Consider the following 15,701-nt stretch of genomic DNA (forward strand, 5'->3'; position numbering starts at 1 on the left):
CCCATGGCGCCCTCTTCTAATCTGATGTCAGGCAGAGAAAAGTCGAGGTCATCCTCTTCCTGAAGGGCCTTGGAGAAACCTCTGCCCTGTAACACTGACTTCGCCCACTGGAGACACTCATTCCTGAGCTGTGGGTTTCCACCAGTTGACCTCAAGGCGCTCGCATTCACTCACCCCAGCACCAGCCCCTGCTCTCAGTGGGCTCATGGGCCCCTTCCCCTTCCACCTCTGCACCACCTGTACCTTGGTGATAATCTGGAGATGCAGTGTCCCCTGCAAATGCAAAAAGTACAAACAAAAACAAAGCAGCAAACAAAAAAGCCCTTTTACACATTTATACTCTTCTCTCTCCAGTATCCCTACCCCAACCAGACAGCAAGCTCAACGGAGGAGAGATTCTCTTCCCAGAGGAGAGGTTCTCTTCCCAGAGGAGCACATGAGGACAGTTTATCAAAAATCGGCAGGGGCTATGGGGTATTTGAGTGTGTTTTCCATCACTTTTCTGGACCAGCGGTAGGTGAGGAATAAACCTATTGCCTCTAGAAATCCACCTAATGAGAATAAACTTTTGTCCCTTGCGGCAGGCAGAATAATATAATAGCTTTCCAAAGATATCCACATCCTAACCCCCAGAACCTATGAAAACATTAGGTTACATGGCAGGGGGAAAGTAAGGCTGTAGATGGAATTGAGGTTGCTAATCAGATGACCTTAAAATAGGCAGAGCATTTGGGGTTGTCCAGGTGGCTCCGGTGAAATCTCAAGGGCTCTTAAAAGTAGAAGAAGGAGGCAGAAAAGAATCAGTAGATGGCAGCACGAGAGGGACCTGGCCCTACTTTGCCAGCTTTGAAGATAGAGGAAGGGGAACAGGAGCAAGGAAGGTGGTGGCAACCAGAAACTTGAAAGGCGTGGAGATGGATTCTCCTCTAGAGCCTCCAGAAAAGAACAGCCCTGCCAACACCTTCATTTAGCCCACTGAGGCCCATTTCAGACTTCTGACCTACAGAACTGTAAAATAATCTGTTGTTTCAAGCCACTAGATTTGTGGTAATCTGTTACAATAGCAATAGGAAACTATTACTTGCCTCTCATCAATTACAAGGGTTAACATTTTCTGAGCAGTGTACTATGTATCTGGAAACCTTCACAGATGAGCTTTATCATGATCACCTAAGGGCCAAAATTAGAAAAGTAGTTAAAATCGAATAATGAACACTATTAAAAGGAAAAGGTGATAATAAAAATATGAAATATCTTAGTCAATATTCTTTTATTTTGTTGAGTGTTGTTTCATTTTAGTCTGCATATGAAAGAATTTCTTTCCTACTTTGGTCTTTCTAGACCTCAGTTGCTGAATCTGTTAAAACAGAGTAAGATAGCTTTTGCAGTTGTCCTCACTTGAGTTACAAATCCGTAGAGAAAACAGATGCAATCCAGCCAATAAAACTGTGGGGTAGCAGCTTCACACAGTGCTGGGTGCTGAAAGATCTGGGTTTTAATCCTGCTGCTTTGGAGAATTTTGCTGTCCTTAATTTTCCCATGGGGGAAACAGGCAACTTGGGAGGGTAGATGATTTGCTAGAAGTAACTGCCCGGAAGGATCCTGAGGCTCTGTCCTAGCATGGCCAAAGAGAGATGAGGGGATACTCTCATGAGTATAAGATGGGGAATTGGTGTCATATAGCCCTGGGACTTGCCATCCTTGAATATACCAGGTATTAATCTAGATGCTGTGAATAAGACAATGATTATGACACAGATGACACAGCCCCTAACTTTTAAGAGTTTAGTCCATAGAAAGGAAAACAGATCAGTGAACAGTTAGACTACCATATCGTAAGTGAAATAACAGAGGAAGGTATGGAAGAAGGACAGGGTTAAAATGACAAGACCAAATTCCTTCTCTCAAGGGACTCAGAGTCTAATAGAGAAGATAAAATTAACAGCACATAATGTAGAGATGCTCTGTAGTAGAACTCACGGGGGTTCTCTGGGGCAAGGGGAGATGCCACTAAATCTATAGGGAGTGAGAGAAAACAACTGTTGTATAAAGGGGATGGCTGCCTTACCCACCGGGTGATCTAGCAAATGCCTCGTAGGTTTTTAAACAATAAACTTCACAATGGTTTTTTTTTTTGGCCTCACTACGTGGCATGTGAGATCCTAGTTCCCTGACCAGGGATCCAACCCCTGCCCCATGCAGTGGAAGCACAGAATCTTAACCACTGGACCACCAGGGAAGTCCCAGTAAACTTCACAATTTATCTCAAAATGTTTCATTTTTTAACATCGAGGATTTAATATAACAGAACACCACCAGGTTACAAATTAATAATAAATTTTTCCTAATATGAAACGCTCAATTGGGAACTGTCAGTCTCCCGCTGGATGGACTTCTTTCTACAACATCATTTTTATATGGATGGTTAATTCTTCCAGGAAAAAAAACGTTTTTTTAAAAGTTGATCTGCTTCAGATGTTTTCCTAAATCTTTGACTTACTGTTCATAACATTATATATGTGAACCCAGAAAAGAAGAGTAATAAATACCTACCACCCAGTTTAAGAAACACACATTTCCAATATCTTTGGAACTCCAATACACATTCTAATTATGGCTTGAAAAAATTAAAATAATTACTAGAAAAAAAAATTAATAGACGCCCAAAGAGAAAAGTGGCTTACAATTCCCTATTTAGTTAACCCCAATGATATCAGAAATAATCATGATAAAAATAAGACACACTAAATTTAAAGTAATTCAAATATGCAAAGGAACGAAATAAATGAAAGCTGCCCTCTCCCACCCCATCAAGTCTCTCTTCCAAAAGATAGTTACTATTCGTAATTCCTCCTGATTCCTTCCTGAAAATAAAATTATATGCATTAACCTCTGTGTGGGGAGTGGGGTGGGAGGGAAGCAAGCAGTAATAATAGAAATGCTGAGTAATGATAACGGTAATGAGATTGCTTGATTAGAGGATAATGGACTTTGTAGTAGATGTCGGATTGTCCCAGCAACTGGTTGCACCAACTGGTTGCACTCCTACAACTGAATACAGAGCAAAGATTGTGAAAGAGCTGGTCGGAAAGAGAAATGACATTGTATCCACGCCTTTTAGAGTTTAGAAATGACATTGTTATCTCTCATGACCCTGATGAGAAAATGCTGTGTTACTTGCAGACTCCGCACACGGCAGCCTGAGTTCCACGGGGTCTCCTGTGCCGGGCGGAGGGCTGTGTGGAGAACTTGGCCAGAACTCGTCGGAATGTTTCCAATTTCACGCAAGATGCCAAAAATGTCAGGATTACCTCCGGGAAGGTAAATGATTATCATTTTCTCAGGGTTTCAATTGCATTCTGGTCAGAGGTCACAAACCTGACTTTTACAAGCATCGTGGATTCCTTTGCTTCCCTTCAAGCGCTTTCCTGCGTGTGGATTGCCATCTGGGGGTGTTCAGAGCAGGTTTCTAAACGTTTATTATTCAAAAGTAGGCCAACTCGCTTTTTCCCTTTTTAAAATTCCCTCATTGTTCCCGTGAAAAGTTTTTATGGTTAAAGACCAAACGAACACTCATGTGACCAAAAAAGAACTGCAGGGAAGGAAAACCACCGATGAAGAAGTCCTCCAAATGTGTAAGCAAATTTTTAGCCAAGTAAGTTTTGTGTTTTTTTTCCCCAAGTGGCATTAACTCTTTCCAGTTGGTGGGTTCATTACTAATTAGTATTTACATATGGGTAGTGGCTTCTCCTCGAAAGGCCTGAGCAGACTTTCGTCTCCCAGATCTGACCGAGAGTGGCTTTCATTCCTTCCCCAGGGGAAAAGTTCTCTCCGCCGCCCTTCCCCCTTTCCTCCACCCCTCACGCCCCTTCCCCTCCCCAACTGAAGTCACTTCCCACCCGCTAGGGCCTGAACACACATTTTCTTACAGAAGCCAAGAAGAGCTTTTGATGCCTATGCTTCTGCCTTTTACCTCGCCAAAGCCCTAAGGGAAGGAAATTCTAAAAAGTGTGGCTGAGATTTGGAGCAAGAGATTGAACTTAAAATCGACCTTTTTGTGAGAACAGATAAAGGTCTTCTTGCTTCAGAATTACTCCCAGGGTGACTCTTCGCATCTCGGTTTTATCATCTGGAAAATGAAATTAATATATCTACTTCACACAGGTGTTTTGAGGATTGAGTAAAATGTCAGAAGTACTCATGATTCTCAGGTTAGGTAAAGACACTGAAGTTTTTACGAGAGAAAAATATACACTAATATACTGACCTCTTATGAAAATAGGCCCACACAAACATGCCACCAATGTATCATTAACTTCCTTTAACTTCCAGTTAAAAGCTTTGAAGAATAATCTCTCCTGTCATAACAGAGAAGATGGGGGGGGAGGGGCAGTGATTGGAGGAAAGTGGTCAAAAGGTTACAGACTTCCAGTAACAAGGTAAATGAGCACTAGGGATTTAACGTACAACATGATGACTATAGCTAACACTGCTGTGTGTTACACAGCAAGGTTGTTAAGAGAATAGATCCTGAGTTCTCCTCACAAGAATTTTTTTTTCTTTGTTTTGTAGCTATGTGAGATGATGGATGTTCACTAAACCTACAATAGTAATCAATTCACCGTATATTGTGAACATGTAAGTCAAACTATCGTGTTGTACACCTTAAACGTGTACAGTGATATATGTCAATTATTTCCCAACAAAATTGGAAAAAGAAAGATAATATAGAAGAAATCAGATCATATAGTATAAATCAGTATACATCGTCACACGGTATACATGCAGTATAAATTGATTGCTGCAAAGTTAAAACACAAAGGAAAGGCTGTGCTAATGTGCTCCCATACAATTTACTTTTACATTTTATGATTAATGTATAAAGAATAAAATAAAACACATATGCCTGTTACTAGATGAAGAAATAAAACATTACCAAACTAGATGAAGCCGCCACTGTGCCCCTTCCACATCACATCCTCTTTACCCTCTTATAAGGAAATTGTTTTGGTTTTTTTTTCCTTCTAGTTTTATTGAGATATAATTGACATACAACACTTATAAATTAAATGATTTGACTTACATACATCATGAAATGATTAGCACAAGTTTAGTAAACATTCATCTCATAGATAAAAAAGAAAAGAAAAATAATATTTTTTCCTCATGATTTGAACTCTTAGAATTTACCCTGTTAACAATTTTCATATATAACATACACCAATGTTAATTATATTATTCATCTTGTATATTACCTCCCTAGTACTAATTTATCTTCTAAGTTGAAGTTTGTAACTTTTAACCACCTTTGTCACCATCACTGACTATATTCCCCACATAGTAGGAAACTTCAGTTTTGAATTTGGTGCTCATTATTTCTTTGTATTTCTTTATTAATTTATTTTATTGAAGTATAGTTGATTTACAATGTGTTAATTTCTACTGTACAGCAAAATGATTCAGTTATACATATATAATTCTTTCATATTCTTTTCCATTATACTTTATCACAGGATATTGAATATAGTTCCCTATGTGATACAGTAGGACCTTGTTGTTTTCCTTGTGTTTCCTTATACTTTTATCATGTTTATATATAGCACACACACATACGTATACATACACCTTACATAGCAATGTTTTACATGTTCTTAATTTTTATATTGTCAAAGTATAACTTTTAAGCTTAAAAATATGACTCATACAAATACAAAATGAGCACATTTTAAGATTAATTTATTCCATTAATAAGGGAACGAACCTAGTGGTAAAGCTGGTTCAAAGGACTACAGGAGAGAATGAAATATTTATAGTCAAGGATACACAATGTTGAAGTAAGATTGTGAAGTTAGATATAAACCTAGTTAATGTACTAAAGGGCAATAAAACTGTAACTTTTGCAGTTATGATTTTTATCAGACCAAAATAATTTATGTCTCTACTGGGCAAAAATTATTTACAACTTTCCTATCTATAATTTACATCTAACTTTATGGAGTCTGGCCTGAATCAACAGTTAATAGTAAATCCAACAGGATCATTTCCCTAGAGAATTAAGTAATCTTTGGGTGGACCTCTTAGACAATACTTTATGTGACATTGAAAGGACACAGCCATTCTTCTGCGTTGTTTCCAGGTTTTGGATAATATTTCTTAACAGTAGAAATGTTATTGCTGATGTATTCTTTTGCAACTTGGTTTTTCACTCAGTACAGTTTGGGAGATTTAGTCATGTGAATAAGTGTGGTTCTAATTCATTAATTCAATGTTGTATGTTAGTCTGTGTTAGCACATTACAATTTATTTTTCCATTCTCCTGCTGAAGTACATTTAAGTTGCTTCCAATGTTTTACAAACAACTCTTGTACATTTTGTCAAACAACGATTTTGCCTCTTTAATCATTTGATTTATTCTTTGTCCTAAGACTAAGCATATAGCAGTAATTATAATCTTATATTTGAAAAATATAAGAAATTAAATATTTTCCAAACATCACACATTTTTATCATTATTTGCCATACATTTTTGGTCCCAATTTTATTATTTTTATTTATTTATTTATTTTTACATTTATGGCTGCGTTGGGTCTTCGTTGCTGCGCTCGGGCTTTCTCTAGTTGCAGCGAGTGGGGGCTGCTCTTCATTCCAGTGCGCGGGCTGCTCAGTGCGGTGGCTTCTCTTGTTGCAGAGCATGGGCTCTAGGTGTGCAGGCTTCAGTAGTTGCAGCACATGGGCTCAGTAGTTGTGGCTCGCGGGCTCTAGAGTACAGGCTCAGTAGTCGTGGTGCAGGGGCTTAGTTGCTCTGTGGCATGTGGGATCTTCCCAGACTAGGGATCAAACCCATGTCCCCTACATTGGCAGACGGATTCTTAAATTTTAAATGGGTTCACTATAAGTGGCTTTTTTCCTCTTTTCCCATATCAGTTACTGGTACTATATATATATATATATATATATATATATATATATATATACACACACACCCAAATTCAAAATAGTAGTTTCAAGATAAAAGAGTTTGCTGTGGAAGAGGCACAGTGAAGGCTTCATCCCTTTGGGTTATATTTTATTTCTTAACAGAGGAGGTAGGCGCATGGGATTTATACCGAGGAATCTCTATCTCCAGCCCAGTTTCTGTTCCATGAGACCATATAATTATCAATTAAACTGGATCTCTTTTGAAAGTGATGTAGGTGTTATTAATAATTACTCGACAACAACAGGTAGAAACTGGAAACACTCACAGGCAGAAGGGGATACATGTACACTAGGTTAAAGACAAAATGACCACTATATTTTGTAGTTCCTCCCATCAAGATATGGTGTCTGTTTTTCCAGCCTGAGAATCTGGGCTCAGCCATGTGTCTGTCCTTAACCAACAAGACACTGGCAAATGTGACTGGCTTGAAATGTGCTTGTGAATTAAAGTTGTCCTCTCCTGCTGCTGGAAGCCTATCCACCACTGTGTGATCAAGCCTAGACTAGCCTTCTGGAAGATGAGAGGTCCCAGCCATGCCAGCTCAGCCCCTTGAACTGTGAATGAGGCCACCCTAGAGCATCCAGCCCCAGCTGAGCTAGCTCAGACAAGAATCGTCCAACCAACCCACAAAAATATGAGCAATGATAAACACTTGTTATGCAGCAAAAACTAGTGGATGCATCTTGTCACATTTCATAAGAGACACCTGCTAAATGTGGGTTTTCTTTCTCTTCTTGAAACACTCATTTTTATGTCTTTATGGTGACTAAAAAAAAAATGCCTTAAGGTACTGTGGGTCCCACTGATCGTGTGAGTGTATTTTTTTTTAAGTAATAGCATTATTAAGATACAGTTCATATACCATAAAGTATACAATGCAGTTTTGTAGTATACCCACAAAGTTGTATAACCATCATCACTATCTAATTTCAGAATATTTTCTCTCCAGAAAGCAACTTCATACTCATTGGCTGTCATTTCCCATTCCCCACCCCTTTCCCCTACCCAGCCCCTGGCAACCACTAGTCTGCTTTCTGTCTCTGAATTTGCCTATTCTGGACATGTCATATAAATGAAACCATACAATATGTGGTCTTTTATTACTGACGTCTTTAACTTGGCAAAATTTTTTCAAGGTTTATCCATACTGTAGCATCTATCAGAATTTCATTCCTTTTTACGGCTGAAAAATATTCCGCATTTTATTTGTTCATCAGCTAATGGACATTTGGTTTGTTTCTACCTTTTTGGCTATTGTGAATAATGTTGCTGTGAACATTTGTGTACAAGTTTTTGTATGAACATATGTTTTCAATTTTCTGGGAGTAGAATTTCTGGATCATACAGTAACTCTGTGTTTAACATTTTGAGGAACTACTAAACTTTCTTCCAAAGTGGATGTTCCATTTGCATTTCCACAGAAATGTACAAGGGTTCTAATTTCTCCACATTCTTGCCAACACTGTTTTTATTTTAGCCAACCTAGTGGGTGTGAAGTGGCATCTCATTGTGGTTTTGACTCGTATTTCTCTAATCACTAATAATAGCAAGCATCTTTTCATGTGTTTGTTGGCCATTTGTATATCTTCTTTGGAGAAATGTCTATTCACATTCTTGGCCCATATTTTAATTTTGTTATTTGTCTTTTTATTGTTGAGTTGTAAGGGTTTTTTACATATTCTGGATACCAAACCCTCAGCAGATACATTATTTGAAAATATTTTCTCCCATTCTGTGTGCTGTCTTTTCACTTTCTTGATGGTGTCCTTTGAAGCATGGAATTTTTTTTACTTTGATGAAGTCTACTTTATTTCTTCTTTCTTTTTAAAATTTTGGTGTCATATCTAAGAAACTGTTACCTAATCCAAGGTCACACAGATTTATGCTTGCATACAGGTCTTTGATGCATTTTGAGTTAATTTTTGTGTATGGTATAAGGTAGGGGGTCCAGCTTCTTTCTTTTGCGATTGGACATCCAGTTGTCTTAACTTTACCTGTTGAAAAAGTCTATTCTTTCCCCTGTAAAATTGTCTTGGCACTCTTGTTGAAAATCCACAGACAGCAAAAGTAAGGGCTTATTTCAGGACTCCCAATTCTGTTCCGTTGATTCATATATCTATCCTATGCCAATACCACACCGTCTTGATTGTTATATTTTGTAGTAAGTTTTGAAATTGGGAAGTGTGAATGCTCCAGCATTGTTCTTTGTTTGCAAAATTGTTTTGGCTATTCTGGATCCTGTGTGTTTCCATGTCAATTTTGGAATCAGCTTGTCAACTTCTACAAAAAGGGCAGTTAGGATTTTGATAGGGATTGCGTTAAATCTATAGGTCAGTTTGTGGAGTATTGCCCTCTTGACAATATTAAGTCTTCCAATGCATGAAAAGAGATGTTTTTCCCTTTATTTAAGTCATCTTTAATTTTTATCAGTTTGTTTTAGTTTTCAGTGTACTGTACAAGTCTTACAGTTCTTTTAAAAATCTTGTTCATGAGCATGTTGTTCGTTATGCTATTGTGAATGGAATTTTCTCAATTTTATTTTTGATTTGTTCATTGTGAGTGTATAGAAATACAACTGATATTTGTATATTGATCTTGTGTTCTGCAGCCTTGCTGATTTATTACTTTTAATAGAGTGTGTGTGTGTGTGTGTGTGTGTGTGTGTGTGTGTGTGTGTATTCCTTAGGGATTTCTGTATATCAGACTGTGTCATTTATGAATAGAGGTAGCTTTACTTTTTCCTTTCTCATGTGATTATGCTTTGCACAAAGTTTCACCTTTATTTTAGGGAAATCTTTTTTCACTTTCTTAAAGAGTAAATGAGTGTCCCTTGTAGAATTCTCCTTGCCTAAGATCATGAGGGAAGTCACCACATTCTTCCCCCATAATTAAAAAAAAAAAAAAGGTTTATGTCACTATTCTAGAAGTTAACAACTCAAACTTGCAAATGAAGACATTTTAAAAGAATATTTGGATCTCCTTTCAAATGTATACTGTATCTTGTTAACTGTGACTCCCTTTGGTTTCAAAATATTTTCTTGAATTACTTTTCAAATGAATAGTATTGCAGATTTGCTTACCTGCAAGTACAAAGGTCTCCCTCTCCTGAAGATCCCAACACAATTTTTGGAAAAGTATGAGGGCTGGAGTATCTTGCATTATATCTATGTATCAAAAAGAACCAATACGGGGGTGGGGGGGTGGTTGGTGTGGGATGAATTGGGTGTTTGAGATTGCCATGTATATATTACTAACAAGAAAAAAAATCAAATTGTACACTTTAAATATATGCAGTTTATTGTATGTCAATTATATCTCAATAAAAGTTCTTAAAAAAAAGGACATACAATAAAAAAAAAAGAACCAATAAATTGATTTTTAAGATCTGAGATGAGGTAGTCACCTCAGGTGACTTCTGATTGGTAGATTCTCTCCCATCCCTATTTTCTTGAAGGTACGGTTTTTCAGTAAACAGCAGAAGACATAGTCAAAAGAGCCTGTAATCTTTTTCTGCAATAACAATCTCTTATGATCCCAGATGCCCTAACACATAGACACTTCTGTAATTTGCAGATCAAAAATCTTTACATGCTCATCAGCACAGCTATGTAAGCTCCTTTAACCCTATACAGTTCAGATGGACTGTTCTGCAGTATAACATGGAGCTGCAATGTAACACAAGTTACAATATAACTTGTAAACAGGAAGGTTTCTGTCTCACTCTATGACTTGTCAGTTACAGCTTGTAGGAACGCTCTGCTACACATCTCACTCAGGATGGTGGAGCCTCCACCACGTGGAGCAAAACTAGTTCTCCTGTCAGGGGAGGAAGCATGATAAATCCTAAACCATTCTTAAAGGCTTCCTTCAGTAGTAAAACACATCACTTTGAAGATGGCCACACTCAACTACCAGGTGGCAGAGAAGTGCAGTCTCCCACATGTCAGAGACACTATGGAAAGGAAGACAAGGAAGAGGAACATTTGCTAAATCTTCAGTGTGTGCTGGCCCAGTGATCAGGCACTTGCAGTGTGCCCATTGTACCTGGTTGAAAACTCATTCAAGGTCAAAAGGCTGGAAACAGAAAGCTTAAGGGCTGGGACTTAAATCCATAACACCCAACTCCAGATCCCACAGACCCTTTCCTTTACCATGTTACTTTCTTCCTTGTTAGACTGTCCTGATGTTCCTGAACTACACATAAAAGTAGATGAGGCCCTTGAGTTGGTCAACATATCCAATCAGCAATATGCCCAGGTTCTCCAGATGACCCAGCATCACTTGGAGGACACCACATACCTGATGGAGAAGATGAGAGAGCAGTTTGGCTGGGTGACAGAACTGGCAAACCAGACCCCAGGAACAGAGAACATCTTCAATTTCATAAAGGTAATGGAGAGACTCAAGAACAGATATGGAGATTACGTGTGCATACATTGATTTTTCTGTTAATTTGCTTATTAATTACATCTGAACTTGAAAACAGGCTGTAGGAGGATATTGATACCTCCACTGTGATTGTACTCAAGCTGACTTGTGCATGATCTTTAGAAAACAAAACACTGTATAAAGAAAACCAATGTAAAACACAAAATACTTTCTAATCCAGCTATAAGTCTGCTTAGAGCTATAATGCTGTAACTGATACAGGTAACCTTGAAGAAACCTTGCCAGTGTCGCTTTTAAGAGAGAAGACTTTAAGGTAAAACAACTTGAGTTCAAAAGCTGACTCTGAAACTTACCAGCTGAATAAGTTTGGGAAAGTTCTGTAATCTTTCCAAGCCTCAGTTTTTCCACCTGGAAAATGGGAATAATAATAGCTACCTTAAAATGGATGTCTGTAAAATGATGATTATAGGTTCCTTATCCAAAACAAGAGCTCTGAAAATTATAGCTCTCATTAGCTTTTTTTTTTTTCTTTTTTTAACTTATTTTGGCTGTGTTGGGTCTTCATTGCTGTATGCAGGCTTTCTCTAGTTGTGACTTGCAGGGGCTACTCTTTGTTGCCGTGCAGGGGATTCTCAGTGCAGTGGCTTCTCTTGTTGTGGAGTGCAGACTTCAGTAACTGCAGCACTCGGGCTCAGTAGTTGTGGCTTACGGGCTATAGAGCGCAGGCTCAGTACTTGTGGTGCACCGGCTTAGTTGCTTCACAGCATGTAGGCTCTTCCCCGACCAGGGATTGAACTGTGTCCCCTGCATTGGCATGCAGATTCTTAACCACTGCACCACCAGGGAAGTCCCTCTCATTAGCTTTTGACACAATAAGCTGCTGACTTACCTTGAAAATTAAACACATATATATTAATAGTCACTATAAACATATTGCCATCTTAAGTCGCACTTATACCATGTCTCCCACTTCCAATCAACTCCTGTTGCATAACATAAGTGATTGAATTTCTTCCCTGATGTTCCCCCACCGACACACACACCATATTACATTAATATAGGATGCGCCAGACTAGTGATTCCTGATGAAGTTGGTATTGGTGGGCTCCTAAAAACACCCGGATGCAAAAATCACTGAGCAGAGCAATTGAAGGCGGAATATTTTGGGCAGCATGTAATATTAGTGCCCTACGCAGATCCCGGGCTCCCTTTACCAACTCTAGCTGGTGCTGCTACTAACTGCCCAGCCCTGCAACCTTCTCCAAAGGGTTGCCCTTGGGACCACTTATGCTCCAGAACTCCCTGCAGCATCAGGCTGAGGCTGGAGGTCACCTGAAGCCACCTCCCAGATTAGCTTCTCTCTCTTCTCTATCTTGCTCGCCTCATCCCTTTAAAAGTTTTACCTGGAAGCACCCTTAATAAATCACTGTGTCAGAGTCTCAGGCTCTGCTTCTAGGCAATTTGACCTAAGACATTCCGTATCCTAGTGATTCACTCTTTTAAACTACGAGATTGTGATTTGAGAAATAAGTTTAGAGAGTCAGAACCAGCACATTAAAAAACAAAAACAAACATAAACAAGCAAGAATAGAATAGGACAGGCTAGAAAAAAAAAATTAGAATGCATTGCATTTAATAAGTCAGATGCATATGTCATGGAACTTTCATTTCCATGATGTGTGTTTATATAGGTGTATAAATTATATGTAAGACGTGGATTTTTTCCTTTTTCAATTGGAGTATAGTTGATTTATAATGTTGCATTAGTTTCAGGTGTACAGCAAAGTTATTCACTTACATATATATTCTTTTATATATATTCTTTTTCATTATAGGTTATTACAAGATATTGAATGTAGTTCCTTGTGCTATACAGTAGGTCCTTGTTGTTTATCTATTTTATACACAGTAGTGTGTATCTGTTAATCCCAAACTCCTAATTTATCACTCCCCTGCCTTTCCCCTTTGGTAACCATAAGTTTGTTTTCTAAGACATGTGTGTTTCTGAGTCATGATGACAAATGTGTTTGTAACTAGACCACAGTCAAAAGGTTTTGAAAGTCACTATCAATCTCTGCTGACTCTAATTCCATTAGTTCATTAGATAGATCATTCCCTAGGAGAGTAAAATGATGTCATGTGTTTGATCATCCTCACAAATATAGACTTTTAATTTAAAGAGGAAAAATTCTTGTAAGGAATGAGGAAAATAATAAAATTTTAAGAACAATTTTAACAGTGCTTTCAACTTTTAGAAAAGTAAAGCCAATATTTAATTGTTTTTATCGTTGTCAGGATTTCCATTCTGTGCTTCAATTTACTTCCATTCTAGTGTCTCTGAGCAATATTCACTTATTTAACTAAAATTTTAGATACTAATAACAAAAACACTTCCATACAAAAAACTCCACAGGAAATAAAATTATGGTTTTTAATGATACATTTTTCTAATAATAATCACCACTAAAAAGCACTTTTATTTGTCAGGCAATGTTCTAAGAACTTTTCTCATGTATTAGGTCATTTAATACCCTCAATCATCCTATAAGGTGAATATTACTGTTTTACAGATTTTTCGGGTGAGGTACAGAGAAGTTAAACAACTTGTCTGAGGTCACACAGCTAGTAAATGGTAGAACTGAGATTCAAGGCCAAATAGTTTTTTTGCAGAATCTTTGGACTTAACCACTTTGCTGAACTGCTAAAAAGTTATTTTTCTTTAAACAGCTCTTAGTTCGTCATGTAATGAAAAGTGCAGATATATAAAACAGCACATAGTGAAGAGGAATCTTTTGTAAAGAATATACAAATTCCAGCAGGTGAAAAAAGTTATGCCCTTTAGGTTGTAGTTACATGAGTGTTAGTGTTATAATTATTTATTGAATTAGACATAAACACTTTATGAAGTTTTTGTGTGTGTTGTATTTATCAAAAGGAAAAGGGGGAAGTTATGTTAGCTTTATAAACTAGAATTAAGAAATCGCCAGTTTTTATTTGACTTCTTGATATTTTGCTTTAGTTTTTTTGATAGGGAAATTTATTTGAAAACATTTTCAAAATAGTTCTTTTAAGGTTATGTCAAGTTGCATGTCATTACAGTTTTATTTAAATTATTAAAATCAAAGTATATGCCCTTGAGAACTCATTAAGAAAGTAAATGACATGCATTTCAGATGACTGGTGCTTACAAAAATCACACATACAACCATAAATTGTAAATAACTTACAGAAACTCAGTATAAAACTTGGTGCATCACATTAATATTTGTGGCACAGACACCAAATACTCCATCCACTCACTCACACTTTCTAGCTCCTCTTACAGTTAAGTGGTGCCATGTGTTAAGTTCTGGCCAATGAAATGGGAACAAAAATGAAAAGAGTTCTTTCTAGACTGAGATACAGAAGAGGCTGTGTGTGGTTATCCATTCTCTTTCTCTGCTGAGGATGTAAAGAAAGCCATGTATTGTTACATGTGCTGCAGCACATGTGAGATGATGTTCTTCTCTCAGCCAGGGTCCTGAGCATCTAGGTGATTCAGAGCCCTTGTAATGGGTGTGTAACATGAGCAAGGAATAAATGAAGCCACTGGAATGCTGGGGCTAATTTGTTACCTCAGTACAGCTTAGCCTATCCTGACTAATGTGGTATTAAATTAATGCTGACTGTGCGCTGGAATTTAGTAATCTTTTGTTGTATAATCCTTCTTCTTAGGTACTTCCAAGTGTTCACGAAGGAAATTTTTCCAAACCAGATGAAACGATGATAGACGTAAGCATTCTGCCTTCCCCTAATTTCACACTCACCATCCCCCATGAAGAACGTGCTGAGAGTTCTAACTTCATTAGCTACATGCTGGCCAAAGCTGTACAGCATTTTAAGGAGCATTTTAAATCTTGGTAAGCAGAGTGCTTGAGTAGGAATGCTTGTCAACAGGAATAGATGATTCATAAAAGGGAAAAATGACAAAACTAGTTTTAAAAGACCTTGAAAATATATTCAAGCTCATTATAATCAGAGACATGAAAACTCAGATAAGAGCAATTTTTGCCTATTAAATTTGCAAATTAAAAAAAATCCTCATAGGATGTGATGAAATGAGAATTCCCTTATGTTACTGCTGGGAACATAAACTGTTTTTGCCTTTTTGAAAAGCTATTCAATTATACATATCAAGAGTCATAAAATTTCTTTTTGATATAATAATTCCACTTCTGGAATCAATCCGAAGGAATAAATCTAAATTTGAATAAAAGTTCCCACCCCAAGATCTATATTTGCAAAATTATTTAAAATAGTAAAATGTTAAAAACAATCTGACTGTCTAAAAACA

At 37.5% G+C, this 15,701-nt stretch overlaps 1 protein-coding gene across 1 annotated transcript in view; it reads left to right on the forward strand.

Moving 5' to 3' along the window:
• Nucleotides 1-15,271, forward strand: part of CLUL1 (clusterin like 1) — a 33,452-nt gene extending 18,181 nt beyond the window's left edge. Inside the window, exons 6-8 of the mRNA XM_057700448.1 lie at nt 3,184-3,321; nt 11,154-11,368; nt 15,083-15,271. Of these exons, the coding sequence (XP_057556431.1) occupies nt 3,184-3,321; nt 11,154-11,368; nt 15,083-15,271 (542 nt within the window). The remainder of the gene's footprint in view (nt 1-3,183; nt 3,322-11,153; nt 11,369-15,082) is intronic.
• The last annotated feature ends 430 nt before the right edge of the window (nt 15,272-15,701 follow it).

Source organism: Hippopotamus amphibius, chromosome 11, assembly GCF_030028045.1.
Source record: "Hippopotamus amphibius kiboko isolate mHipAmp2 chromosome 11, mHipAmp2.hap2, whole genome shotgun sequence".
NCBI lineage: Eukaryota > Metazoa > Chordata > Mammalia > Artiodactyla > Hippopotamidae > Hippopotamus > Hippopotamus amphibius.